This window comes from Myxine glutinosa, chromosome 9 (assembly GCF_964187855.1).
Source record: "Myxine glutinosa chromosome 9, kmMyxGlut1.1, whole genome shotgun sequence".
In the NCBI taxonomy this organism is placed as follows: domain Eukaryota; kingdom Metazoa; phylum Chordata; class Myxini; order Myxiniformes; family Myxinidae; genus Myxine; species Myxine glutinosa.
The window spans coordinates 57,138,655-57,162,580 of NC_136269.1; the positions used below are offsets into that span (position 1 = coordinate 57,138,655).

The 23,926-nt window shown below is 43.9% G+C and overlaps 1 protein-coding gene across 4 annotated transcripts in view; it reads right to left on the minus strand.

The window, feature by feature from the left end:
• Positions 1-3,942: 3,942 nt before the first annotated feature.
• The window catches only part of LOC137418337 (phosphofurin acidic cluster sorting protein 1), a 118,445-nt gene continuing 98,461 nt past the window's right edge, over positions 3,943-23,926 (minus strand). For all 4 annotated transcript variants that reach the window (XM_068104378.2, XM_068104377.2, XM_068104380.2 and 1 more), the window contains 5 exons: positions 11,742-11,781; positions 7,505-7,643; positions 6,058-6,302; positions 4,926-5,039; positions 3,943-4,664 (listed from right to left, as the gene is read on the minus strand). In XM_068104378.2, coding sequence (XP_067960479.2) covers positions 4,546-4,664; positions 4,926-5,039; positions 6,058-6,302; positions 7,505-7,643; positions 11,742-11,781 — 657 coding nt within the window. In that variant the 3' untranslated portion in view covers positions 3,943-4,545. The remainder of the gene's footprint in view (positions 4,665-4,925; positions 5,040-6,057; positions 6,303-7,504; positions 7,644-11,741; positions 11,782-23,926) is intronic.

Here is a 23,926-nt window from a genome sequence, read left to right on the forward strand (position 1 = left end):
GAAGGCGGTTCGATCAATGGGAGAACCGATAAAAAAGGAAAAAGTACTGCAAATCTATAGTAACTTCCCAAGTTTTTATAGTAACACCAAAATGGTGACAAATTCACGCAAGCATACAGGAAGTCAGATGCATGCTCATGTACTTGCCCTAATTATACTCGAGAGTCATATAAAAGTTCTGCGCTGACTTAATGCTACAACTTAACATTTGAAAGGACCCAAGGTAATTGGTGGTAAATAAAGGAGATGTCACTGTTTGGTCTACTGCTTCTGCAGTCTCACTTTGATCTCTCCATAAATATTGGAGGTAGAAATAGTGGTTTTCATTTTTGGATGTAATGTTTGTGATTGTGCAAAGCTTTGTGCACCGCCACTCCTCCCTCGTCCCAGCATCTGTGCAAGTTGCAGGATGGCCTGAATGTATGCATGCTCTCCTCGGAGCTGTCTCGCCTGGGTTCAAATTAAGGCCCAGCTGTGAACTGTCATCCTGGTGTTTCACAGGCAAGGCAATTCATCAAAGTGAAGGTTAAATATATTCTACGGTATATGCCAAAAGTAGGTTGGTTATCATCAGTACCCTGAACAAATTTGAAATTGCTGCCTTGACTGACTGCTGGGAAGGCAATGGCAAACCGCCCACCCCATGCCAAGGAACTGCTTTGGCAACGCCAATGTTCCGCACAGAGCCTGGTACATCTCACCATGTTTAATCAAACAACCATTGGTATTAACAGACTGTATTAAGCCTAAATTACAAGTGACCAAACTTGGAGATGGAGTGAGAATGTTGGGGTCAGTACATACAAGATTTTTTTTTTTTCTTGGCTTCAACTTGCCTAAGTTGTTTTTCTTAAATTAAAACAGAAGGAAAAGTCTTTTGTTGTAGAGATTGCTTTATTTACTTCCCCACCTAAAGACATTTCACACCGGCCTTTTCAGCATCATGACATTTCATGTGGTGAGCAATAGAGGTGTTTTGCAAAGATTTATCCCAAACCGTACATGTCGTGTTTGCGCTATTAAAACAGCTTAAGAGGAACAATTCATGAGACAAAGCAGCCTTGACATGGTAATGCAGCGAGTGTTCTATAAAAATGTAATATCGACACATAGCAGCATTTCGCACAACAGCGATCGAGATGACAGCAAAGGGCAAAGTCTGAGTCACGATAACCTGTCAATGTATTGCCTACAACTACGACCTACACTCAAGGAACAGACATACAATCCTTTTGACCACTTCGATACAATCATTAATGGAGACGACTCAGATTTGACGCCGGTAATACTCGACGAAACAGCAATTGCAGCGCTTATTCTTTTTTTCCCTTTTTTTGTATACTGGATCGAGGCTCGTGAAAGAGCGAACATTAATCACACAAAAAAATATCAAACAGACACATAAAACATATAATAAGGGTAGCGGTAGACAAGATGGGGAGAGAGGGGGAAGCACAAACAAAACATTTGAGAGCAGGGACATCGCGAGATCTGTGGGAGTAAGAGGGCTTGGGGGGAGGAGGTGTGGGAATGGGGGTGGGAGAAGTATAAAACACAAGGACATTGCAAGGACTTCCAGGAAAGAAGTTGGTATTTCAAAAATGTGGATCTGAGGTGAAATTAGCGGGGGTAGAAGGTTAAATATATCGTTAATTTTTGGTTCACGAGTTATCAAACAGAATGACCACTATATTCGTCATGGGTGTGTGTCTGTGTGTCTGTCTGTCCGCAGCATAACTACCCAATGATATCATCCGATCTTGATGAAACTTGGGTGGGAGGTTGATATCATGATCTAGTTGTGTCCTCCCTGGGGTAGGCGTATTGCGCCCATTGTGGGCGGAGCCACGCCCGAAAAAGATGTCTTTTTAGGGGGTAATCGAGTTCAAGCTACATCTTCTCCGAGGGGTTTGGTGGAATCTGACAGGGGTTTCGGTATTTGGTTAGGCCAATGTCATGTGTCTAGCCCCACGGAGCTCGATTTTTCATTTTCGCCCCAAGGTCAAGGTCACAAGGTCACGAAATTTTGAAAAGTCGATTTTTGATGGTTTTATTACATTGTTCGCTTCCTGATCGGGTGAAATGTCGTACATGATCTTATATTATCACATACGTCATGAAATACAAGTTTTCCAACACATTTCAGAATCTTCCACCTTTGACCTTTGAAGGTCACAAAGGTCAAATTTTCAAAGTTGTCGGAATCGAACCGAATTTTCGGTATTGTGTAGCTAACTAACCTCATAACATTGCTCATTGAGCATTGTCATTGAATACCGCTCGCTCGTGAACCATCGGCTCCTAACTTGTACTTTTTAAAAAGGTTAATTTTAATTTTAGGTTTAATTTTATTTAAATTTTAATTTTAATTTTATAATAAGTAGGAAGGTTAATTTTACTTGAATGTGAAAGCATTTTGCTCTCCCATTCATAATTACATTGACCTTTCTGTTCCCACCTCCGGCAGAGTATCACTGCAATGGCAACTTCATATTAGGTATAAATAATGCTCAGACATGTAATCCATTGGCTTTTATCAACTGTGCAAATAAGTGTTCAGTTTAACAATAAATCTTGGCAAGAGTGTGTGTCAGGAATATATACTTTCCCCCCCCCCCCCCCGCCCCTCTCCCTATCACCAGCCCAGCCCATTACCATCAATTATGTTGGCAAAGCCAGGGAGAAAAGGGAATATATGGAGAAGGGGTTCAAGAATTGTCATTTTGCTTATGTATTTTTAGTGTAGCAGCATAGCAAACCTGTTGTGCATTTTGTGATACAAGCACCAAATTTGGCACAAATGTACATTAATATGTTGCGAACATTTTCAGATATTGGGCCACTTGAAATTCCGTAATTTTTTTTTTCAAATTTTTTCAAATTTCGTAATTTCAAATTTTTCGGGTGACACCGTCACAATTTCGGTCTTCGAGGCCGGCCGATATAGTGGGGCGGCTTAGCCCAAATATTCAAAAGAATTGTGCATTTTGTGATACAAGCACCAAATTTGGCACAAATGTACATTAATATGTTGCGAACATTGTGTGGTCAGCAATGAAGACGAGAGTCTGAATTACATGTATGCAAAAGACCTTGTGAACCAGTGAAGCAAATACACGGGTAAGCATGAATTAAATCTAGGGCATGATATAATTTCCATGATGTTTACCTCTACACTCAATGGTGGAAGGAGGTAATGTTTTGATCCCAGCTTGTCTGTATGTCTGTTTGTCTGTTAGTCCACAAAATTCCAGACAAAGCTTGTAGTAGTGGTAGTTGTAGTGGTAGTGGTGATAACAGAAATTGTTATATAGAACTGAACTTATATTATTATTATATGCAGAAAATAACTTCATTTCTATATGCCCTGCAGTGGACAGGTTAATTGGTTTATGCACTGAAGGGGTCACCCTGGTGTGCACTGCTGTGTTCTGCCTCACTGAGTTGTTCAGGTATGATGTACTCAGCACAAGCTTCCGGTCGGCCCGGAGGTGGGGGTGCGGGGCCTGTCACGGAACGTCAAAACAAACGGCCTGCCGGGGCCGCCCAAAAGTCGGGCGTGAGGGGTGCGTCCACTAATGGAACGCCTCTCGCTTCCCAGATCGAGGGCCACGTGGTCAGGAGAACCTCGTCCCTTCCGGTCACACTTTGCCTATCGGCCGGCCTCGAAGACCGAAATTGTGACGGTGTCACCCGAAAAATTTGAAATTACGAAATTTGAAAAAATTTGAAAAAAAAAATTACGGAATTTCAAGTGGCCCAATATCTGAAAATGTTCGCAACATATTAATGTACATTTGTGCCAAATTTGGTGCTTGTATCACAAAATGCACAATTCTTTTGAATATTTGGGCTAAGCCGCCCCACTATTTGTAGATGTCCCAAAGTTTGTTTTAAAAAAAATCTATTTGATGTAAACCAATTGAACTTGCTTTGAAGTGTAAGGATTTCAAAGTCAACTTTATACACAAAAACAATTACATATTTGATCATTTACAACATACCTTCTAAGACATTATGCCTGAAAATATACTCGTCAAGCCACAAAACTTGCTGTTTAAACCTCAAATCCTACAAAAAGGCACATGTAGCAGGTAAATGTGAATGGATGAACAACTTCCTTGGCGAGTTGAGTTTATGTCCAGAATTGCACTCCACATGCAATGGATTACATGAACGACCAATGCATGTTCCAAACATCACACTGAGGGCGTCGACTATAAAATCACTGCAGTTGGAATGAAACATTGACCTAACCAATCAAGCAAACCCTCCTTAATCCTCCCCCCACTCCACCTGAGAAGAAAATAATTAACAACTGCACAGAACATCATGACAGTGCAGTGCATTTTCAAACAGTGCAACGATATAACGAAATGACCAGCCATATTGTTCTTTATGGAAAGCTCAAACCAAGTAGAAAATTTCTGAATTGGTCAGAATATCATCGCTGATCTGGCTGACAGGATCCCAGCTGATCATGACAAAAGTGCGCACGTCGCATTGGACCCTCGGTTAAAGTGCAATTGGATGCCCCCATGAATCCTATGTGGACAGCCGCCTGGATCCACTTAATGCCACGGGGAAGTATTTCACGTGGGTGGGCCACTGAGCAGCCAGTTGGAAAAACTTCACGTCGTGCCACACAACACCATCCACAATCACTGGAAGAGAGCATGCACACGCGCACACACACACACACACACACACACACACACACACACACACACACACACACACACACACACGTGAAAACTTACACGTTATCATACTACATGTCAAATTGCTTTTAACAAATTTATGCTGCCCCCCCCCCCTCTCTGCCCCAAAGCCTTCACTCGCATGGACAACCTTCCTGAACCCCACCCATTTTTACACAACCTCCTTCCTGTGCCAACAAGAGTGATCCCTGTTCCCAGCCTTACCTCGCAGCATCGTATGCTGCTGTTTGGCGGTACATATGAGCCGGTTTATCCCATCCACGTGCTGACTTCGTGACTCCCCTTCTCTTTCTCTCGGCTTTTTGCCCAAAAAGATACCTTTTTGAAAAGAAACAAAAGGGGAAAAGCTCAACAGAGATTCATGGGGAAACCGGAAATAAATTGTTGTGTTACCCTGAACCACCAATGCACATTCAATACACCGAGTTGTTTTATTTGATTCCATTACATTCATGGCTAAATCCCAAGTGCTCATACGAGTGTTGTTCGTATTACAATTCTATTGGCACTTGTATAGTTATGGCGACAATTCAATCAAATTTGGATCCTCGTTAAGACATGAATTTAATGCATTATCTGAGCAATTGGATTCAACTTGTAAAACCATTTGGATAAATAAATAAAAAAACTCGAAAGTTTTACAATGCGATTGAAAAATTGCCTCCGATGTTTCACTCGTGAAATAGCTGATGACAAACTAAATCGAAATGAAATGTATTACAAACAAGTATAAAAGCCTGTCAAAATGACGGGTTGGAACAGTTTATTTGAAGGAGCAGCCTCGTGAGCATGCCAAAGTCTGAAGCCTGGGCCTAGTGTCAGTTGTGCTTATATCTTCTTTATTTATGAGACATCTTACAAATGTAAATGAACACTTGTTTTACTCTGTGCACGTTGCTCATCATGTGCAGCTAATTTCACCCCTTGTGCCTTGTATTTATTGTTATTTAAAAAAACGCTTCTGTACACCGCCTTTGAGGCTCGGTTTGCAAGCCACCGTCTACATTTCCAATAGAAGAGACATAATTACTCTTGTGGAAAATGTTTTACGAGTTTATTTTATCCTCAAAAATAGACCGTAGTAAGCACACATTTGTGTTAGAAGATTGGCCTTTCAAACCTCCCCATATGAAGAGGAACAGACGTCCGTACAAACACACAAACTGACTTTTATATGGCAGATAGAGAAACATGACTTGCAATATTTGCTTCAAAATAGTCCTTCACCAAACACACTTTGAGGCCATCTATTTATTACTTGCACAAATACGGCAGAATTTTTGAGGGAACGCGTGACTGTTCCACCTGAATGTCTGAAAACATTACTCCAGCTCACCCTTCTTGTTTTTTTCCTGCATAACCACCGTCATCTGCATACTGGGTGGACCCGTTGTTGCTTCGGTTGATGGAGGGAGGCGGCTGACCAAGATTTGGCGGAAAGTGGACCTGAGAGTGGTCTTTCCTCCAACATTTGGCCCTCCGCCGGCCCACACCTCACGACGTTCTCCCTCTCGCCGTTTCTCTGACCCAGAAAATGTCCAGTAATCGATCTGCAGCCCCATGGCCTCCCCATAGCGGCAGCTGGGTTGAAGGAATTTCAGAAACATGGAAAGACAAATGTTATACGAGATGCACTCACTAAATATTTGCAGGCACATGGATTTACATTTTTCCTTCTCTATTTGCTCAATATAGGAATGGATACCAAAGGCTCCTGGTTGCCATCACAATTGTCTGAATGGCAAATAACCCGTCTGTAACTACGGGTTAATTCCCCCAGAATTACGGATGGGTTAATTCCCTCAAAAGTGGCATATTTTAGCATGACTTGTAATGCCCCCTCTCACAGGGAGCCCCTGTCATGCGCTACGAGATACACATTTGCCAAGAGAATATTGGGGTCCTCCCACTACCCAGAACCCCCCTCACCCCACCCCACAGCCAAATTATATTTTACGTCTCTGCCAACAAAGACACCGGAGGCATTATGCTTTTGGGTTGTCCATCCGTCTGTCCATGCGTGCATGATAGGTTTTCGTTTCCGCGATAACTTAAGAATGACAGAAGTGATCTGTGACAAACTTGGTACAGGTATGTATAATGATGAAAAGATAAATTTATTACATTTTGGGGTCATGAGGTCAAAGGTCAGAGGGTCCATGAGGTAAAACTTCTGTTACCATGTTAATTTGTGAATCAGTGATGGGATTTTGACCAAACTTGGTACAAGTATATATCTTGATGCAAATATGAACTGATTAAATTTCGGCATCAAAGGTCAGAGGACAGACATGTAAGGTAAAAATGTGATACTTGAAAACAGCTGAAGGTATTGAAATCAGACTTGGTACAAGTATTTATAACAATGTAATAATGTGGGCGGAGGCATATCCATTGATATCGTGATGTCGAAGAGTGCCATACTAGTTATCTCCTAAAACCCAAAACCTTTCATCATGACAGTGCTATATTTACATGTACAAGTTTATTTATAAAATGGAAGTGTAATGTTGTTAGATCAAAAGTTAATGGGGTTGGTGCATCAAAAATCAATAACCCACAACAGGCTGTGGATATGGTGCAGGTATGATCATCCAAATGGTGTCCTTTTTAATGTATATCGATGAAACGGGTTTCATTTAAAAGAGGTATCCACATTTGTGCTGTGAGAAGACCGAATAACAGCTGGATTCATACTACAGGCCCCATTATAGATCTGTATATTTAACCAGCTGGGAATATCTCAGAAAGGAAAATAAAGGCAAAACGAGCGTGATTATCACCTTCCTGCAGAGTGCCCCATTATTATGGATTGGCCAGATGTTGAGGTGCTCAGCCCATCTCGAGGAGAGGACGGTGCGGGCGGTGGATGAGATGATACCAGGATAGTTGGGTTAACGCCAATAGGCTCGTCTGGGTCACCTGAGGTTCACGCATCGACAATAAAGTCCTGAAGATTAAAACAAAATTTCCAGAGAGCAATAAGAACAAAATTGTATTTGTGCATGGCTACAATACTGGGTGCACTAAGTGTTACATCTGAGTGGAAAAATAAAGTTTCAGGAAACAGTAAGTATGCTGTATTATGTTGTTCTGTATATATTGGACCGTATATTATATGTTGTATATAATATATTGTATATAATAAATATAATATTGTATATTGTACAATATAATAATAATATTGCATAATACAATATAATATTATTGTACAATATTGTACAATACAATATAATACAATACAATACAATATATATGATACAATACAATATAACATTGTATATTGTACAATAATAAATATAATATTGTATATTATTGTATATAATATATTGTATTATTGTATATTATTGTATATTATTGTATACTAGCGGGGTCACCCGTGGGAATCCCACGGGCATGGATGTGTGTGACATTTCGACATATTGAGTTAGATGCTGCACATTCATTTTTACAAAATGGTTACTGGCAAGTCATCAGATCCAGAAATGGTGTAATGAACACAATTTATTTATTTCACATAATATGTGACCCCTCACTCCTCTCCACCTGACACTCTCCTGTCTCCACCTGACACTCTCCTCTCTCCACCTAGCACTCCTCTCCTCTCCAATCCCTCACATTCCTCTCCTTTCCAATCCTTCACCTCTGCAATCCCTCACACTCCTCTCCTCTCCAATCCCTCACACGCCTCTCCAATCGTGCCTCACACTCCTCTCCAATCGCGCCTCACACTTCCCTCCAATCACTCCTCTCCAATCGCGCCTCACACTCCTCTCCAATCGTGCGTCACACTCCTCTCCAATCGTGCCTCACACACCTCTCCAATCGCACCTCACACTCCTCTCCAATCGTGCCTCACACTCCTCTCCAATCGCACCTCACACTCCTCTCCAATTGCGCCTCACACTCCCCTCCAATCATTCCTCACTCTCCTCTCCAATCGCTCCTCACTCGCCTCTCCAATCGCTCCTCACTCGCCTCTCCAATCGCCCCTCACTCGCCTCTCCAATCGCCCCTCACTCGCCTCTCCAATCGCTCCTCACTCTCCTCTCCAATCGCTCCTCACTCGCCTCTCCAATCGCCCTTCACTCGCCTCTCCAATCGCCCCTCACTCGCCTCTCCAATCGGCTTTCCCCGTCTCGTTTCCCTCGTTTTTCTCCCGTCTCGTTCTTTTTCTTGCTCCAAATTGGCCCGTCTCGCCCGTCGGAATCGGAAATCGGGCCGTCTTGCTTTCGTGCTTGCGCGCAAATAAATTGTGTTCATTACACCATTTCTGGATCTGATGACTTGCCAGTAACCATTTTGTAAAAATGAATGTGCAGCATCTAACTCAATATGTCGAAATGTCACACACATCCATGCCCGTGGGATTCCCACGGGTGACCCCGCAAGTTTGCATTGACGTTCGTCGATGGACTCGTTCGCGCGTCTCATTCGCTTTCTTGCTACATCCTGTTCAAGTCTGCGTTCTTCATCGATTGTCTCATTCATTTTGGAAATAGAAGTTTCCACGCAGCGCATGAATTGTCGCGATCCTCAAGAGGAAGTGTCTCATAATCATCAAATGATAAATGGCAAGTAAATTATATTGTGGAAAATTAAAGATTTCACATAAACCTATTTAAAGTGTATGCGCACATAACTAATAAAAAAACGAAGAAATATCTCTCGGTAATTTCCTGAAACATATTTTACTTCCGGCTAATAATGTTGAATTAAATAAAAACGAAGAAATATATGTCGGCATCATTGTTGACGTTTTTGTGACGACTGTCATCAAACGAAAAAGTAATATATCTTAACGGAAAAGCAAAAGCGAATTTTTAATATATATCGACACGTTGCCATCGGTGTCATGTTGGGCGGTGTATGATACATCATGACGCGATTTTTAAATATATATCTCTGCATTTTCCCGCGTGTGTGGAATGTTCTCAATTATTGCTGACACCGAGTCTAAAACCATCGATAAAAATGAAATCATATGGTGAGTTAGATTGGAGATAAAGGCGTGAGAGAGACTCAATGGCCTTGAAGTTACAGGCCTTTGAGAATTCATTTCGTTCTATAAACGGCAACTTTCATCGGATTTTCTTCCCGTTTTTTTTCAACCGAGTCGAAAACTATGTTAGCGACTGTGAAAAATGAAATGATATATCGAATTTTTAATATGTATCGACACGTTGCCGTCAGTGTCATGTTGGGCGGTGTATGATACACCATGACGCGATTTTTAAAAATATATCTCTGCATTTTCCCGCATGTGTGGAATGTTCTCAATTATTGCTGACACCGAGTCTAAAACCATCGATAAAAATGAAATCATATGGTGAGTTAGATTGGAGATAAAGGCGTGAGAGAGACTCAATGGCCTTGAAGTTACAGGCGTTTGAGAATTCATTTCGTTCTATAAACGGCAACTTTCATTGGATTTTCTTCCCGTTTTTTTTCAACCGAGTCTAAAACTATGTTAGCGACTGTGAAAAATGAAATGATATATCGAATTTGATTTGAAATAAAACTGGGAGAGAGAGCAAGACACCACGGGCCTACAAAACAGGCCTCAAAGCTATGCGAGTTAATAAAATGGTGGATATTTTTTGTTTATAATTATATGAAGCCACTCCCAGAATGGGTGGAGCTATGGGTGGAGCTACTCTGCAAACCGAGTAAGCCACACCCCGGACAGATGCCCAACAGACAGACAGACAGACAGACAGAATCATCTACGGCTATTATAATATAGATATTGTTCCGTATCTGTATATATAGTTGTTGCTGTATATTGGAGTTTGAAGCATCAGACCTGCTACATGCTTCGTTTTCACCAAAATGAAAACGAGAGTGCACTTCACACTCTGGATTCGTGCATAACGCAGCACCAGAGGACACGTACACGAAAACAAGTTCTGACGTCATCCGTAAACGAGTGGTCGTCTGCCAGCAAGTGACTGCTTTGTTATCACAACAAACGGGACCCGCATTACACATAATCAAGTTTCGAGCGATGCGGGTTTCTTTTCACTTTTGCTGGGATGTGATTCGTGCATAACGGGGCGGATGCGATAAAAATACGACAAGATTATTGCGAAAAAAATTAACTTCCTGATCGATCGATTGAATAATAAATCAAGGGCATTCTTCTTAAGGTATTTCTTAACCTACACACCGAGTTCATTTTACTAGTCCTTCGTGATTTGAAAATGAAACTGACATCACAATTATTGTGAATTTGGTGGACACCAAGCGTTATGCACGAATCACTTATTTTGCCACGCATTGCACATTTCAAGGAATTTTAGAAAATGTAAAAAAACAACACCAGGAGACATACTAGACATCAAACATTCCATTTAATTACAATTTTAATCATCAATGCATATTTTTATTCAAAGACACTTAAATAAAAATTGACATAGTGAGAATGTAACATTTTATTTCGAAAATATGCCATTTTTGTCTTGTGTGCTCCACCATCGCAAATCTAAGTGCATGATATAATGTGAAAATCTGGTTTTTGCAGGTCCTCAAGATTATTTGCTACAACATCAAACCATCGGTGTCTTTTCATTCAGTTCATTTTTTTGGATTGAGGGCATTTTATTTCATCTGTGTAAAAGTGTACCCAGTATTGTAGCCATGCACATATATTTAACCAAAATTGCACATTGCATACATTTGTCATGGATGCTGTACAGTGTGGGTAACAAGCAAGTAATGCAGTTGGATAGAATCTATTTCATAATTTTTTTTTAAAGGATACTGCGGGGGTAGATGAACTAGGGAGTGGGGGCCTTTGTAACCATTAGCAACGGTGCTGATCCGCGGCTGAATGCTTCTCTTTGTGCAACTCATTTTTAGCTTATTCTCTCAGTAGTATATTTATTTGCAGCAAGCATAGAGTCAGATCGTTGGCAGCATAAGCCATCTGAGGGCTTAGTAGAGCATCTAAAACGCCGATAGCGATTGGATTCCTTGCTCTCTATGTCCTTAAGTGGTGGGTGGTGGAATGTCAGTTACCTTGGGTGGAATTCTGCTCAACGATCCCAACGCTTACCATCTGCATGACAATAGACATTGTAGTTCACTCTCGTGTTTGTATTCGATAACAGCCAGATATATCAGGAAGTCGCTAGACTTGCTATATGTACAGATGGCACGGACACTCCACAGGTTTAATAAAACACAAATTCTCAGAAACGTCTACCAAGATACAAACTTGTAAACCTACTAGCATGGGTTAACAGGGGATGGGGTGGACGGGAGGATATGGGGAGGGGGAAGAGAAGTACCTGGCGCCACCGGCTGGGTGAGCTTTTCCCGGTGGTGGTTTCAGTTACCTTTTGCCTGTGGGACGGCAACGGTGCTGCCTTACCCCACAAACAAAACTGACCGACTCCAAATAGCCATTTTGTAATTCTTACTATTAACTCCCCTGAGCCTGGTGTTGGCTTAGCGGTTAGGGCGCAGGCTTGGGATTCCTAGGATCCTGAGTTCGGATCCTGGTCGATCGCTGAATTAATGCCAGGGGGGTTGACTCAGCCTGTGATCCTTCCGAGGTCGGCAAATTGAGTACCAACTTTTTGGGATGAATGATCCCAGTGTGTACCCCGATTTAGAATAGGTACACCGTATCACTGTGCATCGTTAGAGGCGACCAAGGGTTGGTGTCAGGAAGGGCATCCGGCCATAAAAACATTGCCTGAAACAGGAAACCATGATTGTCATGGGGCCCGCAAGGCTAACCCCCGATCTAGCGGGGAAAAATGGCCTTAAAACGATCATTCATTACTATTAGTTCCCCCCACCCCCCACACCCCACACCCTGAGGCGCGCAACGCGGAGAGACAAAGTTGTGTAATCACATCAGTGTTTTTGTGTCTGTCTGTTTGTCCAGGCCATGACATTTTTCCATTTGAGCTGTTGTCATCAAATCTTCAACAAACCTTTATTATAAAAATATTGAGAACACAAATGAATAAAATGTACAATGTATTAAAACTGTCGTTTTCATCAAGTTTAGTTTGAGTACAAAGCGGAAGCGGGTTGGTTTTTGCATTTTGAGTTCCATTCTAGTGCTTCTTCTTCTTATTTTCAGCCATTTTCTTTTTCATATTCAGACATTTTCAGACAGCCTAACTCAAAATTGTTTTAAGCTCAGGGCTTGGTTTAAACCAGAATCATACTGCATTTAATAGTAGGAAGGTCCATGACTAAAAATTTCATAATTTGAAAGGATTCCACGATGGAAAACTGCATCACTAAGGATAGGAATAGGAAAACAAGGGTGGATGGTATCACATCTGTCAATCAACTTGGTGTGGGAAGGGACATGGTGACAATTACATAAAGGGTCAAATCACACCCAGATGGGTGTGGTTAGCTGCGTAAAATGATGTACAGTGCAACAGTATTGACAACAGAAAACCCCTTTTAACCCTTAGATGCATTCATGGGCCATATTGACCCAGAATTATTTTTGTTTTGCGATAACTTTTCTATACAAAGGCGTATATGCATACCCTTTCATGAATGCCTCAAAATGAAGTGCACTAAATGCTCCTGGTTTTTTTGGTATTTCAGGATTTTGGTAATTTTTTTTTCTTCAAAAAACGTCACATTAACGCATTAATGAGCCAATTTGACCCGGGACCAGTATGATTGTTCGTTTCGCTATAACAAAACATGTTTATGCATGACCTTTCATATATGCTTCAAATAAAGGGTAATACATGTTTCTGTGCATGTGTTTTTCATGATCGCAGGAAATTTTTATTTTTACACATGGTTGACAGGCAACATAACAACCCCCAGCTGTTAGGGTTATGGTTAGGGTAGTTGGTGGGGTGTTAGGGTTGTTAGGGTTAGCTGTTAGCTGTTAGGCTTGGGTTATGGTTATGGTTAGGGTTAGTTACAGTGAAACAAAAATTATGCTGAGCCCAGATCATAAGGAGCCACGGATGCATTGTGGGAGTAAAATTTCCCACGATCCTGAAGGAAAATATATAAATAAAACACACACAGAAACATCTATTACCTTTCATTTGAAGTATATATGAAAGGTCACGCATAAAAACGTTGTTATAACAATGTTATAGCGAAACAAAAATCATGCCGGGTCAATATGACCAATGAAAGCATTCATGGGAGTATTACATTTAAAAATATTTTTTTCCTGCGATCCCGAATGAAAAAACAAACAAAAACAACACACACACACAGAAACATGTATTACCCTTTATTTGAAGTGCATATGAAAGGTAATGCAAAGAAAAAACCTTATAACAAAGTTATAGAGAAACAAAGATCATGCTGGGTCTAAAAGACCTGACGAATGTGTTGATGGGGGTGTGTGAGGAATTTTACTTATATTCCCTTAACATCCACCCCTTATTATTCCAAGAAGGATCGGACTCTCCCGCAATAGATACTTAGTTTGAAGTGGTGTGATATTTTGTACCTCGTCTCCCCAAGTGAGTTGTAAACTAGTTCAGACCAGTTTGGTGGCGTCCCGACTCACCAGAATCCCACAATAGATGATTCAGAATGACAAAAGTCATGACTTAGCCTGCCAGTTCATCTTGGTTTGGATTTCCACTCATGGGAAACATGGAGATTGTTTTGTGATATTTACTTTTTTTCGCTCAAATTGGTTCCAGCTTCCTGAAATTTCAGAAACGAAAGTGTAAATGAGGCATTGACAAATCTGCTGAAACAAGCCACAAAAAGCCTTCTCAATTCACTTTTTGAGTTTCAATGAAACACCAATTACAGCAACCAGGTTCAAGGAACATGGAATACTAAGAGGTAAACTTATGAGTATCAGCATAAAATCAAAAACTTTACAGCAAAATGCACAAAATGTCCACTCTTGTAAATCAAACAGCAAATGATACAGCTATGTAAGACAGCAAACTTAAAATTCTAACTGATGGCCCCATGATTAATCACATTGCCTGCAAATCCACAGGAATGCCAGACATGCCAAAAGTGGCATTTTCCGACATCAACAACAGTTTCTCTGTTCGATGAACAAAGAAAAGCCCAGAGTAAAAAAACAGGTGGTGTTTTGTCAAAGATTTTGATGGCCGTGTGGACTGTCAGACGTTAATCGGGAGATTAATACTGAAGATTTCACAAAGATGTGACAGATTTATAGCAGCATCTCAAATATTTTTGAGAAATAACTTTCTGTGCCTTCCTGTTGCTTCGCTCATGGGTTTAAGCAAAAGGCAGCATGTTGCACTTCACAAACTTCACATCTATCTGTGTGTTAATGAAGATGTGACATTTGTGAAAGATGCAAAAAGGGTCTACAAACTGCTATAAACTGTCATTCCGGTGTTTCACACGGAAGGCGATTCATCATTGTGTGTCATACCCCTTGGATGGACGTGAAACTGGGCGTCCCGTCTGCCCGAATTAGTTGCTAGACGTTAAAGATCAAATAGTGTCCTTCGCAAATAGTAGGCAAGCCATCATCGGTACCATGATCAAATTCCTGCCCTGACCCATAGAGGGCATTCCATCATTGGCACAGCCATGCCCTGAGCCAATGATGCTATGCTGCAGCCTTCTGCTAGATGCGAAAGAAGAAGAACCTCTCAAGAGAGAAAAAACAGCAATGTTTCTTGTTAAGGCAAAATAATTATGAAAGGTTTGCATGGTCATTGACTTATGCAAACAGTTTGTTTTGGTTAGTGCATCCTAGAGTCCCTGTATAAAGAGAGTTGCGCCATGCGCTGACCCGAGATTTCTGGTCACGTGATTTCGTGGCGCCATTTTGTGTCTAACTTCACCGTGCGTGAACGTCAGCTTGGTACGGGAATGTTGTTTATTGCCAAACAAAATGACTGGTTGTTCTGCTTTTGGTTGTTCAAACCAATCTGGGAAATATAAGATGTATAGATTTCTAAGTGATAAAGTCAGAAGACAAATTTGGGAAGCGAAAGTCAGACGAAAGAGCTGGAAAGCGATCGACTCCTCGAGACTCTGCCAGGTAGGCCCACGCCGCTTGATGATCGATGTTCAAAAGCAATTCTATCTGCTCGGTTTTTTTTTGGTTGTCTGTCCGTTGAAAACCCTTTTAAAGGGAAGTGATTTGTGTTTGTTTATAATCTTCAAGGAGCTGACCAAAAATGCATTTCCGTGGGAAGAACCCTGCTCAATTTTTTTCGGGTAGTCCTAGCGGACAGCATATTGTCATTGATTGATGAAATGTCCCGGTACAGTGACATTGCCTGGTCTGCGGTTGGGTAGTCTGCGGGCAATGTCACTGTACTTTTTCAGAGGGAATTAATTTTGATTTTATAGGGGTGGGAAACCCATGGTCCGTTTTGTTTTCAGTTGTCTGTCCGTCCATTCAAAACTTATTCCGAGGCAAGTTATTTTTTTGGTTTAAAATCTTTAGCCTAATCGGCAATCATAGAAGCAATTTTAGGGGGGGACCTGCTCAATTTTTTTGCGGGTTGTGCAGCCATCCATACGTCCAAAATTTGACGAGTTATTGTTTGCTTTGTACAGTGCTCATGCGTCTTGTGGCATATTTGCTCAAATATTTCCCACCCCGGGATTTATGGCCAAATTGTAGTGATGGAAGATTTTGCACATTGGACAATCCCTATATATTTAACCTGGTGACAGCTATCGTTCCCAAAACATACAATATTTCTAGGTGATTAATGCAGTAAAACAGGTGTATTTGTGTACCCACATTTAAAACTGGCTCAACTTTCAAAAGCTGTTATCCCTGTTTGATATCAATATATGAATGAACGTTTCAATCTTACTAGATGCCGATGACGTTTTCCTTATGTCAGAGACAGAAGCTGACTTGCAGCTTGTTAAATCATTACAATGGAAATTGAATATAAATGTCGATAAAACTAAAGTTGTACACTATAGAAATATGGCAATACCACGTACAGAATTTGTTTTAAGTGTGTTAGACTATATGTCGGCTGGAAGTCCTACACCGGAATTGCTCTCGGCACCCTTTAAAAAATATTGGATATGCCCACACTCCTTTCTAAAAGTTATTAAAATTCAGAGAACGACAGCATTGGTTTGTCTTACTTATAATGTTAGCTCTTATATGCAGTGTTGGCTTGTAATATGCATTGCCATACCACTTTTAATATCACCACACAGCTCTTTTTCACGGCAATAGCTGAGTTTTTGACAAAACAAATATCACCTGTATGTAATAATAAGACTAAATATGTGTAGTATTTTTTTTTTTAGCAGGTTTAGAATATATCACCCCATATCGCGAATGTACATGTATATCTAATCCGACACACTTAGACACAAAATGGCGTCCAAATTTGAGTTGACACAACTCTCTATATACAGGGACTCTAGTGCGTCCGCTCTGAGTCTGGGAGGTCGGCGGTCCAAACCCAACCCCAGTCTCGTCATTCCAATGACTTTTAAAATAATACATGCTGCTTCGTTGCTTAACACACAGCACTTAAAATGACAGAGCACAGACAAACAGACCAAACATTGTGGAGGTATGATGGGCCTACTGGTCTCCTCTTGCATTGAGGTTCCTTGTAAGAGAAATATATATCTTATATATTTATATTGTTGCGGATATGAGGACTGTTTTTTTTGATTGTGTGCTTTATTATTATTATTATTGGTTATTCTGCGCCTCCTGCCTCCGGAGCTGTGTAAAGGTCAAAAGGGCGTCCCATAATTAGTCCACAAGCATACACGTCAGCCAATCATAGAATACCCCTGTTCGATAGTTATATCTTATTCTGTGTTTTAGGGTAAGGCTGTGTCTCCCATTAATAGAAGTACTCCATTGCACCAAGTGAAAGAGATAGATTCCCTTCATTCCCATTCCCAAAACCTCCATTCCCCCTTTTCGTCGATTGGAAACTGCCTCCGCTCCAATTGCCGCCATTGACCACGAGGCAGGGTTGGGGAAGAAAGGCGGGTCCCCACCTCGTCATAGAGGGGAGGAGTGAGTCAGCCCCACTCAACCAACCACAAACAAGGGGTTGGACTTGGAGAGGGTGTGGAAAGAAACATCGAGGAGGTTCGCGAAGGTTGAGGGGTGGGGCCTATATAACCCGCAGGCAGGGCGTTCCCAAGGCAGACAAGGGAGATGAGCTTTGACGACAGAGAGACGAGAAGAAGTCCAGGGTTGAACTGCAGCTCGAGCCACCGAAACTGCACTTGCTGCAGCTCGAGCCACCGAAACTGCATTTGCTGCAGCTGGAGCCACCAAAACTGCAGCCACAGCAGCGTGAGGCCTGGACGGCAGTTTGGAGCAGGGCCGCGAAGGAGCGGCGGCTGCCCACGAGTCGATCAGCTGCAGAACTAGTTGGACCTCCCTATCCCGCCAGCCATCCACCAGCCACCCACCTGCCATCCCTATCATCATTCCCCGTGTAAGTGTGCTCGTAGTCTGTCTTTTGTCTTGTCCCTGGGTAGTAACAATAAGTCTGTATAAGCTAGTATTTTCACTGTGTCACCTGCGTCTCATGTGCTTGTAAATAAATGTGACTGCTGTCTTTTTGCTTATGTGTGTGAATAGTAAATAAATTTAGTAGTATTTCCAAACCTTTCTTTGCCTTCGTTTTCCTCTTTGCATTCGATCGCTTTAGAGTTTTCCCGATTGAATAGCGGTGGCGCGATCCGGCCAAAGTTTGGGGCAAATCGGGTATTAGTCGGGGAATAACTGTTCGGTCGCGGTAATACCAACCGCTCGGTAAATAACATCTTTAACCGCTTCCGTAACAATTGGTGTCAGGAGTTGGGATTCGAACCTGGGACTAAATTTATTTAGCCCAAATTTTGGACACCAATTGTGTTATTACCGTAACAATTGGTGTCGAGGAGTGAGATACGGACCCGAAGCGCGCTTAACGCGCTCAAAATTACAAGCTGCTGGAAATTTGTGTTGTTTTACAAAAACCCGAATTTTGAAATCGCGCCATGGCTGGTCAAGGCGATCGGATGCCAGTGGGTGAGCTAGAGATAGACGGGGTGGAATCGACCCAGGACCTCGGGGAAATGTATGTGGAGGAAGGAGAGGAGGAGAACATTGGCGATGTGGTTGAGGGGGTATCAGACGCACAAAATGGCGCTCTCGCGCACGAGGTTACGGGCGCGCAAAATGGCGCCTCGCACATGGCCACGACGCCCGCGACCGTAGCAGCGCCGCTGGTGGATTCGAACCTTTTTTTCCTGCAAATGAGGGCCCTTATGGGACAAATGGGAGACCAAATTGGAGGTTTGAAAAACAGTATAGAGGCTCAGAGTGAGCAAATGGGGGTAATGAGGGCTGATAGTGAGCGATTGGGGAGCGAAATGGGGAACCGGATGGAGGCTCAGAGTGAGCAAATGGGGGCAATGAGGGGCGAAATGGGGGGCAAAATGGGGGAAATGGGGGGCAAAAATGGGAGAAATGGGGGAACGGCTAGAAGCTAAATTTGAGGGGTTAGACAACGGGATAAAAGAGGTAAAGAATGGGTTAACGGGGGTGGAAAATAGAATGGCTGCCCAGGAGAATCAGTTAGAGGGGGTGAAAAATGGGTTAATGGGGTTAGAAAATAGGATGGAAGACAAATTGCGGGAAATAGGGGAGCAATCCGCCCGGGAAATCGAACAGATGGGGAACCAGATGGAGGAGATGAAGGAGGAGATACGACGAGGTGTAAGTGAAGAGGTCTCGGGGGTACGCGAGGAGGTAAAGCGAGGCGAAAAGCGTATAGAGAAAGAGGTGAGGAATAATACGGCGAGGTTACAAGGGGGCATAGAGGGTCTGACGAAGGGAGTAGAACAGCTGACAGTTGGACAAAAGGAACTAGTGGACCAAGTGGAAAAGAACACGGCAATAATCGGGGGGTTAAAAGCGACACAAAAAGACATTAAAAACGAATTAATAGCGACACAGAAGGAATGTCAGATGGTACATGAGGGGTTGACGAAGAAGTTGGAAGAGGTGACAGAAGTAATGAAGACGAAGGACCGAGAGGTGAGGACGCACATAGAAACGGTTAAAGTGGCGTTAGAGGAAGAGATAGAGGGGGCGCACCGGGAGATGAAGGAAGTAAAGGAAAAATTAGAGGAGGTGGAAGAAGGGGTGAGTGAAATTAAGAAGAGACGAAGGGAAACTAAAAGAGAAATCCAGGAGGAGGTGATGGAATTGGTACAAGGTCGGTGCTCAACTCATGATGTGCTGCTCACTAACCAAATAAAGAGTTTGCAGGTGGCAGAAGAGGTGCGACGAAGAGGTGCCAAGGTGAGTGCCGATATACGTGGAAATGTACATGATGTGAGGGGAGCTTCAGTCGGCTTGGGGGTTGTTGTGGACCCGGGTGTTCGTGAGAGGCCGTTGGTGAAGTGTGCGACAGGTCTGGTGTGCGAAAAAAGAGGTGTGCGAGAATGTCCGACCATGGGGTGTGTGAGGAAAAAGTGCGCGCCGAGGAGTGAGTGTGCCGTCGAGAGTGAGTTGGTTGTAGCGCGTGTGCGAGGGAGCACATGGAAGCGCGTAGTGAGGAGAGTTACAGAGGAAGTAACGGGAGAGTGTGCGCAAGAGGATGCGCGAGAAAGGTGTGTAACGGACGGGTGCATGAGGAAAGAGTGCGCTGTCAAGAGTGAGGGAGAATGCACGCCTGTGGTGAGTGTTACAGAGGGTGTAACGGGAGAGTGTGCGCGAGAAAGGTGTGTAACGGACAGGGGCATGAGGAAAGAGTGCGCTGTCGAGAGTAAGGGTGAGTGCGCTGTCAAGAGTGGTGGTGAAAGTAGTGAGAGTGACACGGGGCGTGAGTTGGTTGTGACAGGTGAGCGAGGATGTACACCTGGAATGGAAGGATGCACACCTGGAATGGTAGAGCGTGTGGGGGAATGCACACTTGAGTTGGTCGTGAGGCACTTGGTTGGGTGTGCGAGTGAGAGCACACCTGTGATTGTCACAGAGGAGGTGACCGAGGAGGGGGCGCGAAGAGGTGTGTTGGTGAGGTGTGCGAGCGACGAGTGTGTGAAAAGGTGTTCGGTGGTCAGGTGTGTGACCAAGTCTGTGAGTGGAATGAGTGTACCTGGGTGTGGAAGAGAAGGTGCAATGACAAGGAGCATGGGAATAGCTGGATGTATGAGCAAGAAAGGGGTAGCGTATGCGTGTAAGCATGCAGGTGAGGCATCGACGGTAACCGGGTTAGCGGTTAGAGCGACTCTTAGCCGAATCGGGCCCTCGGTGCGCGTCGGGCAGTTTCGCGTGCCGCGAGGACCAGCGGGGATCCGAGCCACGGCGGGTTCGAAAGGACCGCCGTACGCGATCCACGCTGGGCCTCGCTTGGAACGGCCGCGTCCGTGCTCCACTAGGCGGAGCGGGCAGCCCGATAGGAAGGGTCGTCATGGCGACCACTTTTTATTGAGACGTTCCGGCAGGTCGAGATCGGGCAATTGGATGGCTCCGCGCCGAGGTGGTGCGTGGGATCTCGGCACGGGTAAACCTCCTTCCCTGCACCGAGTGTCGGACGCATCCAGCCGCCGGCACCAAAGAACCCGCATTCATTGCTCGGCTGTACGAAGCCGGGCTGTAGACGTGAATTGGCGCACCGAGAGGATCTAATAAGTAGATGGGTGATGAGGTTAGTGTTTTGGACCCAAAATTAGAAAAAGGCAAAATTTGATGATTGGTACGGTGATTGGCAGATGATTGGCAAATTTTTGATTTGTTGAAATTTGGTGAGCAAAATTGATAGTGGGACCTCCCCGATGTGGTGGGATGGGCAATCCACCATCCCTCACAGCGGGGGGCAAAGGAGCACTAGCTTATGGGGTTGATGGCAGTGAAAACTAGCCCGGGTAGGTTAGGATATTGTGTGTAGGGCCCTAGAAGATGACATTAGGTCACGTTAAGATTAGTTAGTGACAATGACACCTGTAGTGGGGACGCAGGTAGATTAGAGTGGATGATAATGACGTGGTATGTGCTTAGTTTAAAGGGAAGACGGGGAGCACTAAGTTAGCAGGGCAACAGGTAGATCAGATGATGCCGTGTGAGTGTTGGAGGTGTATTGAGGAGTGTATTGAGCAGTGTGTGAGGATTGAACAGGTGTGATTGCACAGGTGTGCAACTGAACAGGTGTGTGGAGCAGTGTTTGAGTGAGTGATGGTGATGTGTATTGTGATGACCAAATGGTCCAGGAAGAAAGGAGGGTGCAGGTGGCACCAGGTATGATTGCACAGGTGTGCAACGACAGGTGAATGGAGAACAGGTGTATGGAATAAATGGTATGGAGTATTGGAATGGATGGTCGTGGAGTGAGTATGATGGAAATTGTGGAGTGGAGCGGATGGTGCGGAGGTGTGAATGGGGGAAGAGTGGACCCCCATCACGGATACCCGGGAAGGGTAGTGTAATTGTTAGGTAGAGGGTATAGGTAAATTGTGGTTGGATATTGGCATCTGTGGTGCGGGTGAGAGAATGGCATTTGGATGGGTGCATTAGTGTTGTGGAAATGGCTGGGCGTGTAGCCTGTTAGTGTGTGTAGTTGGTTTGGGCACTCCACCACTGTGAGGATGTCGGCCAGGTGAGGCCGCAGGTGGGCTCTGGGAGCCGGTAGTTGTTGTGGATGGGGCCCGAGGATCCGGAGGACGGACCCGGGTAGCCCAGTGCCAGAGGGCACCGAGTGGGGAGAGCGCCAGAGGGCCTTCCCCAGTTAGATAGGTTAGGGTGAGGAGCAGGTAAGCTCGGAGGCAACTACAGTGGTGGAGGTGTGCAGGTGGGTAGACCTGCTGGGAGAGCTACACGTCACAGCCCAGAAATTGTGCAAGGGCACCGGGAGATGAATCGGGGGAGTGAGACCCCAAATTGAGAAGCACCACAGTTTGGTCAATGGGAATTGGTTATTAGAACCCATAGTGTAAGTGGCCAATGGATTGGCAGGGAGAGACCCCGGGTAGTGTAAAGTGTGTTAATGTCATTTAGAGGATAGTTAGGATTGGAGTCTCCTCGCACCATCTGCATCCACTCACCTGAGATGACGTACCTCCACACCATGCCATGTTTTGATTATTTTTTATGATGCAAATGTTTGGATTGTGAGACGCATCATGACGTGGGTGTGACATTGTGCTTTGTGTTCCATCTCTTCCTCCTTATGAGGATTGATGATGAATTGATAATGGCAAATTTTGAAGTAGAGGGATTGCAGAGACGAATTTGGTATAGGAAATATGGGGAGACGAGACATTAGCGACGAATTTGTAAATGTGTAGATTTTGTACATATGGGGTAAGGGCAAGGGTAGTGTAGGTGACAGGGGGGTGACGTACGGTAGGGACGAGCTTTCTCATTTCGCCCTCCGTACGCATTTCGCCTTGCATTGCCTTATTGATGTGTACCCTTGTGACCTTACCCCTCGCTCATTTGTCTCTTTTGTCTCCCACATGACCTGTGCGCCATTGGGCGCCGAGGGGAGCATGCGTGAGTCATCCATTGTGCGCCCGGAATTCCCAGAACCAGCTGTCTGCATCGATGCACCACATTATGGACCACATGTCGGTGGCCGAGCACCACTTATGGACCCCATGGGTTGGGGCATGGCCCCTCTGCTGGAACCGGCCATGAGGGCCCGAAATCTTGCTGGCGGACCTTGGCCACAGGGCACCGATGTCCCACAGGTGAACCACACTAGTCGGCCCTGTGGGCCATAAATAAAGAAAATAAAATGGACACGTTGGGCACACTTTATTGCAAATAGGCCGCCAGTAAGAAAATGAGAGAGAATGACAACAACTGGAAGAAATAATAATAACCAGCAGAGGGAGCCGAAGAGCAAGAGATCACCTGCAGGGTTAGGGGTTGTTGGTTTTATTTTCTTGAACAATGGTGACTGCACCGATTGGTGCTTGGGTGTGTGTTGGTGCGTTTTTGGGTGCTTTCATGGTGCATTGATGCAGAGCAGACTGTCTCCCCCCAGAAAGAACAATTACAGGTCCTGGGTTAGTTTTGTAAATGAAAGTAGAGTCATTGTAAATAATGCTCCCCACCGTCAGTGTGTAGTTTGAAGACCATTCCGCAATTCGGTTAACTGTGGGCGTAAGTCTGTTAGGCAGGGTGCAATGGAGCAGCGGGACACATTTATTTATGTTTTAAAAACTGTCGCACTCAGGGTCAGGTTAAAAGTAGAGGGAACTACACCTACGTGTCACACTAAATAAAAGTTGTAGGCCCGGGT